Source organism: Cydia splendana, chromosome 5, assembly GCF_910591565.1.
Source record: "Cydia splendana chromosome 5, ilCydSple1.2, whole genome shotgun sequence".
Lineage (NCBI taxonomy): Eukaryota > Metazoa > Arthropoda > Insecta > Lepidoptera > Tortricidae > Cydia > Cydia splendana.
The window spans coordinates 4,851,440-4,874,038 of record NC_085964.1 but is presented as its reverse complement, the minus strand read 5'-3'; the positions used below and the strand labels follow the sequence as shown (position 1 = coordinate 4,874,038).

Sequence of the window (22,599 nt, the reverse complement as noted above, 5' to 3'; positions counted from 1 at the left end):
CAGAGAATGAAGACGTTCATTTCTTACATTAAGTATATATTTTACTTTTTGAGACTTCTTGATTCTAAAGGGGCCCACTGATTAACAGTCCGCCGGACGGTATCGGCCTGTCAGTTAGAATAAAATTTTGACAGTTCCGAACAACTGACAGGCCGATACCGTCCGGCGGACTGTTAATCAGTGGGCCCCTTAATGAAGACGCAACTCTAAAAGTTGTTTAAAATTTTGTGCAATACAACCATAAATCAAAAATAATAGGCAAGTACTCATGAAAAGGCCCAATTTGATCTTTGGATGTATTGCAGGAAAGGGGAAGACGATTTTGGGAAAGCTGCATACTGCCACTTGGCTTTAAATTATATTTTTCTTTACTTTTTTAAGCCCGAATCTTCAAATTAGTTTGCCCGGTATTCTGCCACAGACAAAAGTTAGGTGCGACGACGAGTGAGCGAATAAAGTTATTTCGGAAAACAAGTTGTAAGTAAGTAAATACCTAAGATACGTCTACCAGATGTTTGACATAATACGCTAGCTTGTGCGTAACTTACTTTCTATGCATCTTGCTCGAGCTCGCATATTAGTGCGAGCGAGGAGTATAGAAGGTAAATTACGCAGACGTTATCGAAAATGTCATTTTGACACTGGACTTATATCGACCGGGGTATGGACCGTGATTACCTTTTGTATTGTTTTCGAGCTCACAAATCTCACAATACCACGGACTATATCCTGGTCGATAAAAGTCTAACTGTAGTGAAACTAACCGTGAATCATTCAAAACTGTTAGTTTGACACTGCTAAGGCTGTCGTGGTAAGGCTACTACTCGTTGGTATCTGGTATATACTCGTACTTTAAGCCTGAGCATGAGCATTCTTGTACAACTCTAGAAAGTTCAGAGAGCTTCGACCTTTTTAGCGAAAATAGGTTGATGAAATAGTTCGTTCCATCGCTAACATTCCCTGAGGGTTGCTAAATATAGAGGGTTGGGGGTTGATAGCGGCACGAACATCCACTCGACGCGGCAGAGAGCTGACAATGAAACAGCTAAGTTTATTTTTGCGGAGTTTAGGCGAAGGAAATAACATATAATAAATAAAACTAAGCATAGACAAGCGCGGCGGTGGTGGTCTAAAAATAAGAGTACGGCTTCCAAACAGGAAGTCTTAGATTCCGGAATTCTGGCTTCTTGGAACTTCTTGAAAGTTTTACAAAAATAATATATCGTTTTGTGCTTACGTCCTTAAATAAACATCCTGACCCCCTTTCTCCCTTATTAATCTTAACCCTCTTTTCAACCCGTTTAGGGTAACAATACAAATCAGGAGGCCAATTTGAACCTTGCATTTTGATGTCAAGTGATATCTTAATGATGTCATTTTGTTATTTTTACCAATCGATGTATGAACTACTATGATCTATGCGTACGCGTGAATGATAAAAAATAAAAAGAAAGATTCGGGAAGGTAGGGACTTCTACGCGGAAGAAGACGTGGGCAGGGGTCGACGCTTCCCCGGTTGAACCATTTAGGGCTAATGAGGGTTAAGACAATCAATATATTATTATTATGGCAAATGAGTGTTAAAATAATATTGAGCATTACGGATAATACTCAATAGGACAAAACAGTGAGAGTGAGTGATTTTATGTGGGATATGTGGGATAACAGTTATGAGGGATTGCAAGCGAGACCCTGGTATCCCTATCCCGATATCGATGTATTCTTGTCTGTTCTACCCCTCATGTTTTTCTAGCCCCTGCCCATAGTACCTATAGAACTGTTCCAAGAATTAATATTTTAAATATTAATAATTGGTTTAATATTTCAACCCTTTAAAGTCAAGTGGGTACACGGCATTGACATAGATATCTAGGGACTGGCTTTACGGACAATAATAATGAGGCATGACAGGGGCCAGTACAGCGGTGTGACACCGGTACAACGCGTTTGGTTGATGAGTTCGCATCACGCGCGCGATTGGTTGATGACTTCGCATCACGCGCGCTATTGGTCGCAACTAGTTGCGTTAGACTGCACGATTGGCTGGAATTCGTGAGTCACACCGCTAAACTAGTACCATTTTTAGCGCCCGTAAGGCCAGTCCATAGATATATACGTTAATGGTACACGGTATTTCTAATTCTACGAACGTGGATACTTTAAATCGATGCAGTTAGCGTGACCGAGTTGTCTAATCCTTCTGATTCCCAAAGGTTATATGTCACTACTATTCTGGTACGTATATCACTTTTTGACTCAGCACGGTACTTTACTGCCCTTTCACATAAAATGACCCAAGATACGAGACTCTTCCTATAAAGATACCGTTACAATTTGCCTATCTAACATTACAGTGGTACGTGTTTAATCTGTGGGTGAAAACTATTTTTGTATTAAACAACTTCAACATAATATATTGATTGACTTGTATCTAAGTTCAGGGGCATGTGAGCCAGTTGTGAGTGCAATGTTTATATTTTTAACGGATTAAAATGGACCCAAAAAGTTCTACAGGCTGTCGCGTTCAGTACGGATCAAACGAAGACCAATGAATGATAGGTGATAGGTCTTCGGAGGTACCGATTTGACCCCCATATTTGTTCAGGAAATTGGATAGCTGCATAAGAAGTTTACTGTAAAAAAAGGAACTCTTATTCAATAAAAATATGCACCAAACCCGTTGAAAGCACTCAGTCGTTTATGAAAATTGTTTACAAGCGTAAGTCCCTAATAGCAAAACAATGCTAATTTTCTTTTCCGGGAACCTTGGAAACCTTTTATCGTTCTGCTTTAAAATGGAGAGAAAGCATGTTCTTAGAATTTCAGGGATTATTTTGTATACTTTGGATGAAATAATGGTAGCAAAAAACGTTGTGAAGATTTTCGGCCTTAAAATTGCTTCCTATCTGGTTTGGAAAATTCTTGAAATTGGAAATCTATTCAAGAGGATCCGGATCTCTTTTAAGAATATTTATAAACGAAAAAACTCTGAGATGACGACGTTGTTACCAATTTTAACGTCACCCACACAAACATGGTGTCTCCCAACACAAGCATTTATTTTGCTTACAGGGAGGCTCCATATATCCCTTTGATCATTTGTACATGTTTTTATTGAATAAAGAATTTTGAATTTTTTGAATTTGAATTTGAACATAGTCATACAAATTTTTGGCCACTGAGGGGCGAAAATCTCCTAAGGTTTCACATAGACCGTTTGCCGCTGCCAATCTGTCCATTGCTGCCCAACCCATTGGACGAAGGCAGCGTTGTACATTTACAATGGTTTCGTACAAAGTCAAATCGTCAGTTATTTTAGTCTTTATATATGCAAATTATGGTAACTGCTGCATCTAGTCTAACACAATATTCTCTCCCAGTGAAATTTGGGATTGAATATTGAACATTGGATAAACTTCGACATTTGAGAAATATCTTAAAACTGACAAACTGTCTAAGGTTTCTCGAGTCAAATTAGCGAACAAATTGAGTTTTAACCAGCTCTCGAAAAATATAATCACGATAATGCTCCGGCGGGGCGGGCGTGGTAAAAGTTGAGAACCGCATGGGACGAGTAACAATTACCTCAAATTACCGCTGCGTTACCGTTACCATATAAAGCTCGTCTGACCTTTGTTTAGGGTTCACGCAGGCTGGCAATTTTTCGCTAGGCACCTTGCTCATTTGAAGTGGTTAATAAGTGAAATGGACAAATGTGATTAATTACTTATTTACTCACTCCGATGGCTCAGGGTAGAATGGATAGGTGACCCAAAAATAAATAGGACTTGGCATCCGGCATAAGACAGCACCACTTTTCTCTTGCGTTAATTGTTGACTCGGAGTTCACGTAGATCCGCTTCCACTATGTGATACCAGCGATACATATCACAAATTACCAGGTCAAGATATGAGTAAGTACCTAAATGCGTAATAAGACATTTTGCAGACGGCATATTAATATTAAATAAGTAGATATTTGTTTAAACATTTGAGCACTTTCTTTTTCAGTAAATCCATTAGGCTACAACACCCAAGTCAGTCCCACTTCAGGTAAGAAATATTTAGGAAGGTACTCTTACTTTTGATGATATCGTTTGTTGTCGATGATATTTTTAAACACCGATCAATCGGATCGGTCGGCTGCGGCTGATAGCTGACAACCCTAACACACCGTAATCTAGCCAAACAACAATCTCCCTTAATCCTTTTCCATAAGGTCCTAGTCAATTACCATAAAATGAACCGCTGTAATCCCCAAAGGCAGGAGTTGCGGTTAATGCGACCCTGCTCTAACGTAATTATGTGGTAACCACTTGAAATAAGAAGTTAATTTGACTGCTACATTAGCTTTTCACATGCGTGTGATGATTTGATATGAGTTTTGGGACTTGTTGAAATAAAAAACATTCCCCTCCTTCCGACGCAGTCGGCAGAAAAATAACTAATATTGCTTATATTAGGTTTCCAGTGTTTACTAAAGCGTTGGTATATGGAAAATTGCTTTTACAAAAATCTGCTACGGAAAAACACCTTAAAGGTGATCTCCACAGGTGATTGAGGATCTTCATAAAGACAGTGCTGCCTTCTTGCAATTGTTCCTAGGGATTTTGATCAGAGTATCACCGTCCGGTCCCTTAGTGTTGGTCACTTCATCACAGTCACTGTGCTTTAAAATACTTGGTTAGAATTTTTTAAAGCCTATAAAGTGTCCCACTGCTGGGAAAAGGCCTGCCTTCTAGATTTCTAATCCTTCCGATTACGCGTGATTTCTGGTCAGCTGTAGAGAAATCCCTCCAGATCGTCCCGCATTCTCCTCTTAGGTCGACCACATTGAATCTACTATTAATACTGTAGCTGTTACTTGCTATACCATTTGTAAAGGATGACTTAGTATACAGATGCAGATCCCGGTACGGTACGATAATTAACAATTCACCATTTGACTTAAATACATATCGTACTCCTTACAATTAGCAACAGAGATATCGTAGTACATATTGTTCATTAGGTACTAATTTGCATTCCCTGTTTGCATATTACATTTTACTAGATAGCTAAATAAACAATCACTATCCGTATATTCTAGCATCTACCAAATACCAAATCTAATCTAATCTAGCAAATACCCAAGGAAATATAATTCAGTATTTACGAACGCACAAAGTCTTGGCAGTCTTTTGTTTAGCGACGGGTGCCTAACAAGCGTACCCATTCATTTACACGCCATTATCTGTGAAGAGCGTTCTTTCGGCTGCCGTAATGAGAATCCTGCAGTACACTCCAGTCTACAAGTTATTTATAAAGGTAGCCTATTTCCAAAAGGGGTAACTACAGTGGAGAAAATGAAAACTCCTGCAGCTTGGCTGATGCAGAGATATAAGATCCGGAAAGTATTTTTCTACTTGCATAATATGACCCTTCAAGTATACTCATTTAACCAAAATATGTTTCTTGTTAAAAAAATTCGTGTGATCACCGTAATAAATAAATAAAAAAAACTGACAATACGCGTTAAAAGTACACCCTGCCTTAGAAGGGCTGAAAAATCTTTGCGAAAACATGCGGTGTCAATGTCATACATGAATTCTCAAATAATGAGAGAACAGTTACTGTCTTTACTTTGTCATTAGGTAGATGTTTGTTTTCTCAAGTAATTTTTCTTTGGCTGCTTAAACTAAAAAGTGAACCTGTATAAGCACTTTAAGCCGTGAAATACTGATAATTCAATATTACTAATCTGAGGGCATAGCGATACATCCAACGATATGAGCAATAACTTAAAATAATTAGCCCATAAGGATCATTTTAGCTTGAGATTGTAGTAGGTACATTTGCTTTTCAAAAACTTGAACCAAGTGTAACTAAATAACCGCCAATAAAGGCCCCTTTTTGTATCAAAGAGGGAAAAAACAAGTCGACAAATGACGATTATACATATATTGCTAAAATAAAGTTTTCTTAGCCAAATCTTAAAGGGAAATAATCCTCATATTTCGTGTCCCAGTGACCCGGATAAGCAAACCGTAAAAGACAACTCGAACCCTTCAAGCAGTGACAAGTAAATCATAAAGACTGATAATGTAATCATACTTCTTGGTATGTACAGTCAAGTGTAAAAATATGGGTGCACTCATCATACTCATAAATATGTCCCATAGCTCTTATGTCAGCGAATTAAGAACTATGGGACATATTTTTGAGTAAGTTGTATGCACCCATATTTTTACACTTGACTGTATATGTATCTCACTCGGGTTCCTATTTGTTTTAGTAGATTTGTTAGCGCGATGGTGCCATATCACGCTACAAACACTTATAGGTGCGTTACCTATTAGCGTTTAAACACTGAATCACTAATTAGTAAGCAATGATTTAAAATTGATGGCGTTACGCTATTAAACGAAAGTCAACGCGCCTCATAAAAATATTGATAACATTAATCTTCCAGACTCAATATCTTAACTTGCTGTCAACAACCTAAGGATAGATCTTTTAATTTTTCTGCGAATGGTCGCATGCATGCTTGCATGGGCAAGTGTGAAAGTGAAACTTTACTCATCTTGCCCCTATTTCACGACGATGACAATTGTCAGCAGACAGGGACAATTCGCGATACTTACTTGTCGACCCGGAAATGGACAGGAAAATGTCAGTGTCAGTGTGTAAATAAAATTGGGAGCGTGGTGAAATAGGCCTCTGATTTCACGCTTATAAGTTAGTAACACTCCTACAGTCTAATTTTTTATCGTTCTCTGTGTCGCTCGAAGCCCTCAGCTGAGGTCGCATTTAGCGTCATTCAATTTGCTCGTGAATCCGTGTACAAAGGCGTTAAATCCATCGTGTGACATCCCGTAATGGATTGATGGACGTAACGTAATACTACTTCAATGTACTTTTACGGGTCTACGATTGTATTGCTTTAGGTATGAAATGGGTATTGGGAATTTCTATTTAAAGAGATTTTTTTTATATTATTGACAAATAAATATACCTAAACATATTTGGAGACAAAGTTACATAGCTCGACCTAGCCCCATACTAAGCAAAGCTTGTATTATGGGTACTAGGCGACGATATGTACATAGGTAAATACATACTTATATACATCTATAACTCAGGAACAAATATTCTTGATAAATGCAGCAGTAATGTCACCACAGTAATGCAGCTGCGGCTGCCATCCCAATTTCACTTCAAAAATATATTTTTTTAGTTACTTAATATTCACGCTGTCGGCTATTTTTATTTTTTAACCGTTTACCAGGCCCCTAAGAACTAGCGTGTCTTCACACGTACTGTATATACTGTTACAACCGTATTGAACGCCTTGTAAAAAATGTATTTACGAAAGTCGGATATGTTCCTTTAAACCAGAAATAAAAATGTGGGTTACGGTTGTCCCATCGCCCGTCTAAGTAATTAACTGTCATACTCGATTTTGTCTTATTATATTCTTGATCAGGCGAAGGAATATATTCCTCCCACATCTTATATCGGTTATCATAGTCAAGGTTTAACTCCAAATCTACTACGAAACATTATATCAATCACTGAATCACTCTAGGTTGAACACAAAAACAGTTTTATTACTTACGTGAGTTTTTATGACATGACAAGACAATTTACCGGGCCAAGGGAAGAATAGCTCCCGCACAGTTAAACTCTAATAAGGCCATGGGATAATGTCAACCCACATCCTAATTCTGGTCATACACAATAATGCATGAATATTTAGCAATGTTTACGATTACATTAGCTTTCAACACTCAAAATCTACAAAATATCAAAAAATTGTTCGACCTATGTACTTTTGTTTCACAGAAATTAAGGAAAGTGTTCGAATTTCTCCATAGTTTACTGAAATTAGAGTTCAAGTGAATTTAAACGGTTGCCAAAGATATATTACGCGATTTAGAAGCGTGTTGTGAATGAAGATCATAAAATACTATTTTCAGGGATTGACAAAACATTTTGTAGGAGGTTTGGAGTTAAAACCTGACTACGGTAACCGATATAAGATGTGGGAGGAATATATCCCTTCGCCTGGGGTTAAATTTACTTCTATGAAAATTCATAACGAGCCGTTCCAATTCCCGAGTGTAGGTTTTACGGCCGTTGAAATGTTTCCATAAATGTCATCAAGACTTGTTTGCATCACAATGACGTCGCTCGAAGTGTATGACGTCAGTAACGAGGCCAACATCGTTTGCAAGACATCTTAAGAAGGCCTACTCTTAACGAGTGTGTTTATGCCTATAACTAAGGGTTCCTGGCCCATTATAGTCGAGAAAAAATTACTTAGTACCTAAAGTATTCTTTGCCCTCTCGCGCATGAGAGGAGGCCTGTGCCCAGCAGTGGGACGTATATAGGCTGCATTATTATTATAAAGTATTCTTTGACAACAAACGACCACACATATATACCTTTAAATTGTGGTTATTTTATGGTACTTAATATAAGGTCTACCTAGACTTTCTCGTAATGGTGTTTTCCGAGAGTAAATACCTACCAAAATCACTATAAGTGCGTCTATAATATGTAATGAGTTCCCGCAATTCTTCCAAGGTTTTACTATCGTGATTTGATGCTGCGAAGTATATATCCTTAAAAAAATATTTTCCTAATCAGTCCAGAGTTGTCTCGGAAAAGAAATAACAGATGAATTGAAAAACATTTTTAAATTGGTTAAATATATTTCAGCTTAATTCAAAATAATTATATTACTTACTTCATCTCCTTTAGTCTATTAAGAACCACAGGTGTCAGGTCAGTGACAAACTCGTGGTAGCCGTGCTTATGGAGCTTGTAGCGACATGACAATTGGATTAATATTATATAAAATATATTGACTATACTAAATATATACCTACTGTTCTTAAAAATGTATTTACAATCAAGTTATTATAATGGCTTTTGCTAGTTTCCTCTCAAAATACAGTATTTTATTGGAATAACTATTGTTCCTCCAACCCTCATTATAGCGACGGTGGAAATACTAAAATAACATTGATAAGTAAAACTTAGGGCTGCCCCAAACTACAACCACAATATTGCAAACTACAACTTAATACAAACTTGACCAGCCTAGTCTCATCTGATAGTAAATGATAAAGGTAGGGATAAACTGAGCCCAAGCAACGCAACGTATGCAATGGATTATGAAATCCGGCCTGTGAAAATTGTATGCTTATAAACATACTTGTCATTACTTGTCATGCGTTGCGTATGACAAGTATGTTTGTTCCTCAGTACGAATTATTATTTGATATTTGACCTTTTGTTCGTCGGGAAAAAAAAAATATTATACTGATTGAAGACTGTTATATAGGTAGCCCAACCTACTTATAAAGACTGTGTGAAAATTAATCATGAACAGTAAATACCGCAAAATTGTTATCGCTAATGTATTTCCAAATTATCTAACCAGTTAGCAAAGACTGGCAAGAATAATTGAATTTTATTGAAAATGCACTGAAACGTGTCAACCCTATTAAATACTCGTAGAAGGTAACATTATTGTATTACTTAGGTGCTGCAAAATGGTAGTGCATTGAATAAAATATTCTAGTGTCAAAGGTCATACTCGTTAGCTTTGCTTGTTTCAGTTTGTATTTGCGTTGAGGAAAGGAAAATGTTTATGTATTTTTTGATCAAATTGATAGTAACTAACAGCACGGACTTTCTTTTTAAATATCTGTGAACATTAGGGAAGTTTCCTTTACTAAAAAAAATTAAAACCGTGCACGAAATAAAGCACCAGATAATTATTAGAAAAACATAGATAGCAGTTATTTTTAACATAATTACTATTTAATCAAACGGATAGAAATTTAACAAGTGCGAGTCGGACTCGCCCACCGTGGGATCCGTACTTTTTAGTATTTGTTATTATAGCGGCAATAGAGACACGTCATCTGTTAAAATTTCAACTAGCTATCACGGTTCATAAGATACAGCCTGGTGACAGACAGACGAACGGACAGTGGAGTCTTAGTAATAGGGTTCCGTTTTTACCCTTTGGATACGTAACCCTAAAAAGTAAGTGAGTTGACCGTGACGTCACTATACTCGTTTTCATATAAATGCCACATTTTGGCAGTATTAAAAAAGAAGCTGTTTTGACTAGTAGGAAAGTAGCCTATTGACATCCCTTTACCGAAAATAGTTTCAATTGTTAAAAATAATTAACAAAAAAGTTTTAGGTGCAATTGGTTGTTTAGTCCAATAGTCTTAAAGAAACTTGCACTGGGATCGGGGCTCCTGGTAAAGGTGACGAAATATTATAAAGTGAGCCGTGTTGTTCAAACTCGTTCGAGAGATCGGCTCACTTTATACATGTAAGATCAGGCATATCGTGAAATTCCTATGCATATCGTGAAACGTGAAAATCTTTGACTCTTTCCCTGAGTCGACTGATTATTTCTGGTCAGTTTGCCCTTCGGGCATCTGAAGCATTCTAACGAACCTCTTCTTCTTCTTCTTTATATTTAAGAGCTGTGCTCTTGTCGGTGGAGCAATCTCCAACTCGTCCGGTCCTCTGCCAACTCCTTAACCTTCTGGTATGACACGACCTGAACCTTTTCTTTTATTTGGTTGAAATAATTTATTCTCGGTCTTCCTCTAACGACCTACCCTACCTACCTATCCTACCTATATATTGGTTTAATGTGACTATCGTCAAAACATTACACAGGAACGTTACGATCTGCCCCGAGGATCTGCCCGATGTTACGATTGGCCGCCGACATATATATTCCGTCAACCTTAACAAAAACTACAGCATTGTTTACAGAAAAGGCTGTCATTTAATATATGTAGGTACCTATTGCACTTAACAGCCATTGTCTTACAATACAGTCACATTTTATTGCCCACTTCAAATAACAACAGCTGATATCATTGAAATAGATTACACAGAATAGAGGTTAAATACAATAGGCGACTTTATCGCTAACGAGCAGTCACTTCCAGACATCATTTTACACGGCTATTAATTATTTTTGGGAGAGAAATAATATAATCAATGTAAAGGGGTCATCCATTAATTACATCACACGTTTAGGGGGGGTGTCGAGAAAATGTGACATGTTGTGACAGGGGGGAGGGGGGAGTCACAAACTTTGTGCCGTCACTCTAACTATTTAAATTATTTAATTCGCTGTACAGTTAAATAACAAGTTTTTGGCACGATAATAATTTTTATTCGTTTAATTTTCTTTCTTAATCACTTTTGGGTTATAAACAAGAAATTCTTCGGAAAAATGACCCACACAGACACCCTTTCATATTTAAATCCAGCACTTTAGCGGAATCGGGTTAAAGAGATCCAATTTAGCAAAGAGGCGGGTAATATATGTAGCACCCTAAAAAGCCTAGCGGAAAAGTACAAAATATTTTATAAAAACAAAAGGGCTACATTCCGTGACCCTTTGTAGCCCGGAATGGTAATCATCCGAGGGTAGTTTGATGTGGTTTGGGGTGTTCGGAAGATTGTGTAAGCGGGGTTTTACAAGGATGAACTTGAAATGGAAATGTTGAGTATTAGATTTTACATGTCGAGCGGTGGAATGATCATAATTTTATGATAAATCTTTAACTTTAATCTCTCTCTGTAATCCCCACCAATTTTAAAACAGCACAATCTAGTTAGTTTTGATTTATATAAACCGACTCAAATATTTTTTTCGTTGAGGAGCTACCATAGATATAGGAAGTAAGTAAGTACCTTCTATGATCTGAGGGAGCTACAATGCTTATAGACAGCCACATACAGATAAACGCGATGAACTTATAATACTTACCTTTTTTTTCCATCGGAGCTTGATCATATTATTATTATTTAACTTGCTTTTTCGATCTACGGCCTTTGTCTGGTGTGACCTTTCGTAACATTACGATATTTAATTCTCTAAGTCTGTTCTGTTATCAATGTCACCGAACTCATAATAATATAATCATCAGTGTGCTACTCACCTGATATTATTTACCAACAAGCGCCTTAAAAATAATGTCAAAATCAGCTTACCTGAAAAAAAAAAAACAATTCGTTAATGATATTCATTGACAAAGAACAAAATTAAGAAACTTTTATACACTCCTTAATTCTTTACGAGTAGTTTTTAGACTGATGTGAAGGATCATGCAATAAGGACGAAAGTCGACCGCCCCGAAATTGCCTTTCCATACAAATATAGTTCAAGTTATGAGAATCGCCGTATTTCAATATCAATTGTTTTTATACCTACAGCAAAAGTACAATGCGATATTTTAACTGTTATTAAACTTATAATTGTTATTAAAACAAGCAATGTCAGTCTATATAAAGACGAGATGGACTGTGAAATCAATCAGTGGCAAGGAAGTGCAAGTGCATTATATTAAAATTAGTCTTAATTGTTTTTAGTGAAAACGGTCGCAAGCAGGAATGTTTTGAGGTTCCTTTTTTTTCAATTTTTTTCAATTACCTATTATATAGGTACGAGCATTTTTTTAACAAAGAGATTTCTTATTACTACTTAACTACTATTTTTATTGTGTAATAAATGTTTGGCCAGAATAAAGAGCTATTTATTGTTGTGCAAAAAACGTGCTTTTTTATGTTATAATTATGAACAGTTATTACAATTAGTTAAAACAATTATTTATATATTATATGTTGGTTTCATTAATATGAAAATCATTAAAAATAGTCTTAAAATTTTATATTTTGTCAAACATATATATTTTTAACTCGAGTTTATTAACCTGACAATTTTCTTGAAGAACAAAAATAAGGACAGAGAAGCCAATAAGCACCATAGATAAATTAAACTAGAACAGTTAACTTTGTGCCTATTATTGATTGATATTTGTTATCAAGTTTGTTAATACTCAACTAGAAAAAAAATGCTTGTATTTAGAAAACCGTCTGTTTTTCGTTTCTTAAAAGAAATATTTTGAAATCCTTTTAGCTTGATTCCAATACGCAGCATGTGGCAACTGGTGACTATCGTGGCGACCGTATCGGTCGCTCACGGCGGTCAAGAAGTCGCATTCACGCAAGACTGGTGGGAGAGTGCCCTCATATACCAGATCTACGTCCGTTCGTTTCTCGACACAGATGGAGATGGGGTCGGTGATATTAGAGGTACACTTGATAAAAAAACTTATTATTACCTATTACATTACAAAAGATTCATCGGTACAGGCTGGAAGGAGTCTAAACAATCGTACTTTGAATTTGACAGCTATTGTAAAATAGATGCCTTAAAAAACATATGGATGTCAAACTCGGGAGCACGATTTTTTCTCATCTACCTACATATTTTATACTGTCAATAAATATATCTATCTGGTATGTAAATATTATTAAAGCAAAAAGTTGAATATACTCTTAAAAGAACAACATTTCAGTTTTATGAAGTTTTAAAGTGGTTATCCACGTGAAACCAAGACACAAAAAAATACATTCACTTTATACTGAATTACTTTGTAATGCACCTACGTTCTTTAATAGCTATTCAATAAAATATTAACCTTAACTAATAACAATTAATTACAGGCATTATATCCCGCTTGCCGCACCTAAGCGAGTTGAATATTGATGCGATATGTCTGTCCCCAATCTTCAAGTCTCCCCAAAACGACTTTGGTTTCGACGTATCCGATTACTACTCTATCCATTCCGAATACGGAACCAACTACGACTTTGAGGAACTTATAAGAGAAGCACAACAAATGAGTAAGTTATTTTATTGTAGTTGTCACCGTAGTCTACCTATGGATGCATACAGGGGTGTTACATGCCGACCCTTTAAAAACCTAGACACTCATTTTTTGAAGATCCTCATACCCCCTGGCCTGTAGCTCCTCGGGAAAATTAATTATGTATTCCTTGTCATGATCGGAATATTAACAATATGGTTCCACTTAAAAAAAAAACGCCGCTTGAGATAGGATTGTTTCGTTCTCAAATTAAGGGTTTCATTTTTTGTGATCTAATTATACAAACACAATAATTTTAAACTGAAATAAAACTGAAAAAAAGCCTTCAGTAAGAAGTGCATATACTTGGAAAAAATCGACCTATGCCGCTGTGGCCCGGTAGCCGAATGGCACAGGCACCTCCCGCGATAGCAGAGCACGCTGATTCGATTCCAGCCTGGGGTACTGGAGGCCTTGGTCACTTTTTCTTAGTATATGACATATATTTCAGTTTAAAATTTGAAAATGAAAAATATGAAAAAAAAAAAGTATAGTACTGTTTCTACTTGAAATAAAAGCAAATTAAAATATTTTCTGAAAATAATTTAATTTGTTCTAATACTTCTAATATGTAGTACAATAATTTTATACAAAATTTCCAGACATTAAGGTCCTCCTGGACTTTGTCCCTAACCATACTAGCAACGAAAGTGACTGGTTCAAGAGAGCAGTTAACAGAGACGAGTATTACTTTGACTGGTACGTCTGGGGGGAAGGCTACTTAGACAGCGTCGGCCGACGTCGTCCTCCCAACAACTGGGTAAAATGTTTTATTTGACTTGATTGATGAACTATATTAAGACTAGCTTTTGAAGCGAAGCCGCGGTCGTCTGCGTGGAATTAGTACCAGCAGCTAAAGTACAGCGCCTGGATAAAATCTAATAGCAATTCAAGCATAATATGTTTAATTGTTTACACCAATTAACAGGCACTTCATTAATTTTCTCATTTCCACCCCCCTTTTCACCCTCTTTAGCGATGACTTCTGACATAAAAACTATCCTATGTCATTCCCCGGGACTTAAACTATCTCTATGCCAAATTTAAACTAAATCCATTCAGCGGTTTAAACGTGAAGAGGTAACAGACAGACAGATAGACAGACACACTTTCGCATTTATAATATTAGTATGGATTTCTATACTGGAATTTATGCTTTTATCGGGTGTAGGAATGACCATAATGTATGCGACCATGTTTAACTTTGTAAAGGTTTGTCTTTTTGAGTATTAGGTAGTCAAAGTGGAGCCAACGAATAAAAAAATCAGTTTACCAGTTTTTACAAAATGAAAATATTTCACGTCTTTGCTCAGTTTCATATAAAAAATGTAGCCTAATACAGACCTGTTTTTCTAGTCTTTACCAAATGCCAGATAAAGAGTTCCAATCAGAGTTACACCAAGACAAGTCTGCAACGATTTTGGTAGCACACGCAGTGCAAGTGCAAGTGTTATTTTAAACGTCAAACGTCTATGTAATTATGACGTATAAACTTGCAATGCGTATGCTATCAAAATCGTTGCAGACTTTTCTTGGTCTAACTCTATTCTGATTGTCTGTTAAGATAAGCGTGTTCAGGAAAAGTGCTTGGGAATACGATGCAAACAGAGGCCAGTATTATCTGCATCAGTTTGCTAAACATCAGCCGGATCTGAACTTCCGAAACCCTGTCGTTGTAGATGAGTTGAAGGTAAAATAAAAACAATTTATACTTAAACAAGTTAAATTCGTTTTTTCTACAATGCAACTTCTTGTTCAAATAAACTAAGCTAAAAAAACTCTTTTTTTATAAAAAGTAACATAAACGAATTTTGACAATATTTTTACTATGTGGCTTAAATACACTTTTATAAGCAATGATCTTCATACTGACAATTTACAACCACAGAATTTTTAAAAGTAGTCATACTACTACATATTTAGATTTTTGGATATGTAGAATTATAAAATGTGCCTCGTTTAACTGTTTTTTACAGAATATAATAAAATTTTGGCTGGAGAAAGGTGTAGCCGGGTTGAAGATGAGTTCCGTAAATCATTTGTTGGAAGTTGATAAGGATAGTTTTGGTGGACGTTTTCCTGACGAACCCAAATCAGGCAAAGTGGGGTTTGAAGAACATGACTATAAATATCTAAACCACATCTATACTAAAGACTTGAAAGAATCATATGATGTAGTATCGCAGTTCAGAGAGGTTTTCGACAGCATAGCTTTGAGGGATAATGTTACAAGGTAATATAATTAATTATTCAAGATGTTTTTTTAACCCTAAGCTATATTTTCAGAGTTAAGTTAATGTAGATCATGGCTCATCTACACCATCGGGAATTATGGGCGATTACAGACGATCACGATCATGTGGAGGGCTTATATTCACCTGTCGGTGTAACTCATAGTTTACGATTGAAACAACATTCTGTATTTTTGGCACAATAATAACAATCTTATATGTACTTTTAGAATTAATTTGCTTACATACTTGGGGTATGATATTTTTAATAGTCAAAATGTTTATAGAAGTTAACTAAAAAGTTACATTTATAGTAAAAATTATACCGATATTAGTTATTACTTATATCTTCTCTAAGATAAAATAGGTCATACAACCAGGCTAGGCGCCTGAGTATCTCAATTGTTGGGATAAATTAGCCAATCAAACCCAGAGCTTCTTTAGTGTGTATAAGTGAAAACCCTTAGATAAACAGAGCCATTCACATGAAATGAAAATCCAATTAAGTAGTTAAAAACAATTAGTTTGATTCATCTTGCTTGCATACAGGATACTGTTGACAGAATCCTCGCCGTCAAACATAAAGAACTTGGTGAGATATTACGGAGAAGGCAATAATTTTGGCTCCCAGATTCCGGTAAACTTTGCTCTTATAGACGATTTCCGTAAAGAATCGGACGCAAGGGATTTGAAATTTGTCATTGACCGGTGGATGACGTACAAACCGCAAAACAAACCAGCCAACTGGATGGTAAGTAAAGTTAATCTTTCTTCAATGTTGTATAGCTCTCAAGAATGAGCATGATGATTATATTTCCTACAGACTCGATTGGGGTTTCAAATCCGGACCGAAATGGCGAAGTTTTTATACCGAGATGGTACCTATTAGAAAGCCGGCAAAGAAGTGAAGATTTTTAATTGCCCAATAATTTATAAGTAGGATTAAGCTTTCGCTATTGCAATGAAGTCCAAAGAAAGTCAACATTTCAAACAAAATCACTCATCAACTTGTTTAACGCTTCTTCCTTAATCTTGAAGCCCTGTTAAATTGCAAAATTTAATTTAAATTTCCTTTTTATTGTAAAACCGACTTATTTCAGAGTGGTAATCAGGACAAGGCAAGAGTAGCCACGCGCTTGAGACCGGAGCTGGTTGATGCCTTTAACATGCTTGTTCTTTTGCTTCCTGGAGTTGCGATATCATACATGGTAATTACACAGAAATCTGGGTACTTTCAGTTCAGGAGGGGAGAATATCTTCATACTACTATATTTTTACGTTTTGTCTTTTAAGGGGGAAGAAATAGGGATGCCGAATGGGAATGTGCCTTGGGTGCAAACTAAGGATCCCCTTGCTTGCAATACGGACGATCCTATCAACTTCGTTGAGGTTACCAGAGATGGTGTGCGCACGCCGTACCAGTGGAGCGCCGAGCGTAAAGCTGGTACTTTTATGTTAAATCTTTTTAGACACTAACTAGTAATAATTTTGCATACAATAGGTATCACCTTTTTTTTATTACTTACAATAAACAAAGAGTTAGCTGTAAGAGCCAGCTTGAAAACTAACGACTATACGAGTATAGGTACGCGCCTCATAACTTTTGATAATCCATGGTATTTTATGAAACCCTAATAATTCAAGTATTGAACCATTCGGTCTTTTTGAACTTCCACGCTTACTTTTAAAAAGGACTTCAAATAGTTATGAGCTTGGTTATATTGTGACATAAATTATTACTAATAAAATTGACGATTTTTGCAAATTGAAATCAGATGAAACATGGTTGGTGATAGTAAAAGTCTTATAAATTTTTCTTTGATACAGGATTCACCAAAGGCCACGATACTTGGCTACCGATAGGCGATGGTTATGAGACCCTTAACGCTAAAGATCAGCGATCGGCAGCCCAGTCCCATTACTTAGTCTATAAGACCCTGTCAATCCTTCGTAAACGTCCGGCCTTCCGTGCAGGCCGTTTTGAGAGCAAGGCACTCAATCGCGACGTGTTCGCATTCAAGAGGTTGGTTATCAGCTATCAAAGTGATTATATTTGGTAATCTCATGATATACTCTTCATGTTAACAGCTACGCTTGGGGAGTTTCCCGACAATGTCGACAGTTATCTGTTAAGTGGAATAGGAAAAAAAAACATTCGTTTCATGAATCATCACTATGATTGTACATGACATTAACAGATTTAAAGACATGAAATCCAAAATGAGATGTGGCTTGTCGGGGCTTTCACAGGAATTAATTATGACCATCCATTCGTCCCAGCGTTAAACCTGTAAAAATTGAGGCGGTGTCGCATTCTTTGAATTTTATGTTTTCGGACAAAATTATCTCTCTCGGAGGACCTAAAGCATTGAATAGAATATTATTTTCACAGATGGTACCAGGATGACACTTACATTGTAGTCGTGAATCTTGGACGGTCTCTTAATATTGTCAATTTAACAGCTTTTGATCTGGTTTTTGGACAAATGGAGGTCGAAGCTTGCAGTATACTGTCATCCAGGTCTATTAAGTGAGTAAATATGTCTATAAAATATCCATAGCGAGTGTCTATCAGATGATAATTAGCATGCTCTTTAACACCAGGCGGCTTAGCACGGTCGCGTTTTTATCCCTTGTCACCATGCCTGTCACGTTCTAACAAGTATGTAAGTGCGAAAGGGACGCGCATAGTGATAGTCGATAAAAATGGAATCGTGCTGAGCCCGCAGTTGGTATATATACAAGGATAAGAAATAGTTTGTACTTTATTAGGTCTATTGATAATAAAATAATCTTAGGTTATCAATACTTCCTTTTTGTATTTCAGTGACCATCTTCATGCAAATCACGTGGATTTAGCTGCTGATGAAGCTTTGGTCCTACGGATGATGGTTTAAACAATGATGATACTTCCAAATATATGTAGAATTAATTTAAATACTTTTACCCTTAAAGTTTTTGTTTAACCCTTAAAGTATCTAAAACTATTGTATTTTGAGTATCACTAAGATATTCAAGAACGAAGTGTGGGATCGGGGTCTTATTCATTATAATAAAGCATTAAATTTCAATTATTTGCATTAAGATTATGTACTAGCTGCTTTTAGTACCACTACTACTGGTATTATTATTTTCTCTACGACTTTGTGTTATAAAAAAGTTAACATAAAATCTTATCTGTCATGTTTATCCTAAACGGCGAAGATAAAACAGTTAAATGACTGCGAATAAATGAGATTTTATTTTGTAAATCTATTTTTTGTAATACATTTTAATTAATCTTCGTTATATGTTATATGACATATCTACGTATTAAACGAGCGTTAGCAAAGGTCTCCGTTTCAGCTTGAGCAAAAATGCTTTTGTAACTATGTCCGCATATTCTCCTCTACCGGCACCTGCAGGTCAAAACGTGATTAAGTCCCGTCGTTGTAACATAATAATTACCATGGTCTAATAAAACATGGTCTTCCATTCCCAGAGTGACACGCGATTACGTCACAATAACATTGCCACTTTATTTCAACATAACATGTTACTTGGGTACATTATACCTATGGTTAATAAGTTAAAATATTTCTTTATAATTTTATAATTTTCATTTATATGTATTTTAGCTTAAATTTTACAATAACACGTCATTTTTAATTACTCGTTAGCAATATCTTCCGATTCACGAAAGAAATTTCAGACTTTCGGGTAATTCTGTTTATACTACTGGTACCACAGGATAGCGCTGTGGACATTTGACAATTCGGATCTAGATAACTTCATGCCCTGACCGTCATCCTTGTCGAACGCGTGTTAATTGTTATTTCCTTCTCGCTCAGTGTCAGCAGTCGCAGTGTTTTCCAAACTTTTCACGTCGTAAGCTTGGTAATTAATGTGTAACTGTGAATTAGTTTTTTAAACGTTTGTCTTGTATAGATAAATAAAGTTTAATTTAATACATTAGATTTGTTTTATTTTACTATGTTTCTACATGAATAACTTAAAATTAATGCCGTTAAAATAATTTTCACCGTTGGTTAAAATTCTCCCACATTTCAAAGTTTGAGAACCTGTAAACAGCATGATGACGTAGGCGCGTGTCAGTTAGGTCATACGCGAATCTCGGAATGGAGTACCAGGCGGAGTATATTATTATACCATGATAATTACTAAGTACCTAGTTATTTATATTGTAAACAAAAAATGTTTAATTATTTGTATGGATGTGATTGCTAAATAGGTACATTTTTAAAGACAAACATGTCTCACGAAAGTTTAATATCGGACATTTTTAAAGAATTGCATATGATTGATCTATACTGTCATTTTAATCCAAACTATGTAGAAGTATTTGATACTGCCTTATCTGGGTGATAAAATGAAAATCAAACCATCTACCAAGTTATACAGGGTGTCCCTAGCCATTGGACAAACCGAAATGTACATATCGACTACCGTAAGCTCAAAGGGCTAACGGACAAAACGCGATTTTTCAGGAGAGCCAAAAAACAGTTTTGTTTTGAGAAAAAAAATCATAACTTTTTTGTTTGTTTGAATAAACTGATGCCTGTATGTGGCTTATACTTAACTTTTTGATCTCTTTTAAACTGATTGCTTGAACTTACAATACAATGCTTATTTACGAAAATAGCATATCCGTTACGCCAAAAACCACGGCTGATTTTAAAAAGGGCGTCCCTTACGCCTCTGTTTGATGGTTTGTCTTATTTTTAACTTATAGAGATGTATTCACTGTTAAGTTTTTTCCCCATTTTTGTTATTTTGGATACTTAAACGTGGAAAAGGTCGTTTATTTAGCCACAAAACCAATCTTTTCTTCTTTATTTGTTTATATTACTTCAACAGAATCACTGCTGTCCTACCATCTATATCTATTTATGTATATCAAAACAATTTATAACAATTACTTTTACTATAGAAAGTATGTATGCGTTATTTCTGTTTGTAATCTTAATTTGATCATAAATTTTACTTTTACATACTACAATACTATTAGGTACAATAGTAGTTTTGACATTTCGTATGTCTGTTCAGTAAAACTTAATCAATATGGGATTATTTATGACATAACATCAGAGTAGGTAGCAAAAAAAGCATATGGCCAGGCCTACGTACTATGGATTTAAATCCAAACATTATAGACAGTAACTTTCATAAGGTTAATGCTATATATTAGGCTTTAAACAAAAAAGTATCAATATTACGTCTATATCAAAATCTGCAAATAGCCCAGCACCATACAAAACTAAAAGTTATCAGTCTAACCTTAATTAATCGCCATAGGTAATTATCATTTGGATATAGGTAGTCAAGTTTTATTATTTTCTTAAAACTGCTGAAAAACATACCCACTGGTTCAGTTCAAATTGTCAAATTTTAGTAACCCTATAAACAAAAAATTAATGAGCATATGAGCACATAATGCAAATACCTACTTAATAAAAAAAAATTACAAGGAAAGTACTAGGTATCCCACTTAAACACAAAAAAGCAACAGTTATAAACTCGAAAGTGTACATAGTATGTTGGCGTATCTCTTACATGGAATTCTCTAACACTCGTATAAATATCCACTAGTTGTGGGCGTAACGTACATTTAGCACTCAAAAATTTTCTGCAAATAGGCGTAACTGACAAAAAATTTGCACAAATTTAATAAAATTTCCGATGCAAAAGGGCGTATCGTTCAAAAAGTTGGGAGTTACGCCAAAATGTCTCACAACATTTTTTTTTATTGACAGATACGGCAAAATGCGTTGGAAAATTGTGTTCAAGCATTGATTTTTCATGGGAAAAGGACATTTTTTTCAAGCTATCGAGACGTTAATAAATATACCATTCGGTAGAGAAAAAAATACTGAGTGCATTCATAACTCATGTTCGCCATTTTGTCCCTTACGTCCTTTGAGCATACGGTAGTCGATATGCGTTAGGATATTTAGAACCAGTATACAAAATTTAATAACAATCGGTGTAACGGTTACGAATAAATTACCAAATATTTTTTTTTTTACTTTGGAGCAATCTGTATGTGTTAGTAGCTCCTGAGGTAATAAATAATATGAAACCTTCATCGACCGTTTTGATTATCTTTTTTATTTATGACATTAATAAGATTCTGACTTTTGACAAATGTCATCATTGCCGCACATTTTGAAACAAATTGTCAAAAGCACTGCCAATGATTAATACGGGTCTCTATTGGTTCCAATGACCTTTTATTTATGTAGACGTGTGACGTTCATAGTTGACAAAACTAAAATTTGATCCAACGATTTTGACAACTTGACAGGTTGGCGTCACCTATACGACTAACTAAATATAGGTTCCGTAACCTATATTTCATGGCTCACGATCGTGCGCCTGGTACCATATCTACCTCAATTTACTTATATTGGTTCCCATAAATTTTTTGTTCCGATTTTTTCAGTCCATAACGTTTTCCATCATAATTTTTATTAGTCATATTTTCAATAGTCATAAATTTTAACAATATAAATTGCAGTTCCGATTTTTGCAGGTAATTATTATTGTTAGTCATAAAATCTGTTACTCATAATATTCAAAGTCCAGAAGGTATACCATTACATAATGTTGAAGGCAATAAAC

At 35.6% G+C, this 22,599-nt stretch overlaps 2 protein-coding genes and 1 long non-coding RNA gene across 4 annotated transcripts in view; 2 read left to right on the top strand and 1 right to left on the bottom strand.

Annotated features, from left to right (window-relative positions):
- Positions 1–22,599, top strand: part of LOC134790512 (uncharacterized) — a 248,835-nt gene that overhangs the window by 11,659 nt on the left and 214,577 nt on the right. The gene's annotated exons all lie outside the window — the stretch shown is intronic.
- Positions 1–22,599, bottom strand: part of LOC134790492 (dual specificity calcium/calmodulin-dependent 3',5'-cyclic nucleotide phosphodiesterase 1) — a 299,273-nt gene that overhangs the window by 178,591 nt on the left and 98,083 nt on the right. The gene's annotated exons all lie outside the window — the stretch shown is intronic.
- Positions 12,359–19,049, top strand: LOC134791070 (maltase 2-like). Its single transcript, XM_063762100.1, has 12 exons — positions 12,359–12,438; positions 12,955–13,130; positions 13,545–13,724; positions 14,350–14,507; positions 15,312–15,437; positions 15,724–15,980; positions 16,528–16,729; positions 17,079–17,186; positions 17,272–17,422; positions 17,806–18,001; positions 18,371–18,508; positions 18,806–19,049. The coding sequence occupies exons 2-12, from the start codon at positions 12,974–12,976 to the stop codon at positions 18,873–18,875; spliced, it is 1,743 nt and encodes a 580-aa protein (XP_063618170.1). The 5' UTR covers positions 12,359–12,438; positions 12,955–12,973; the 3' UTR covers positions 18,876–19,049.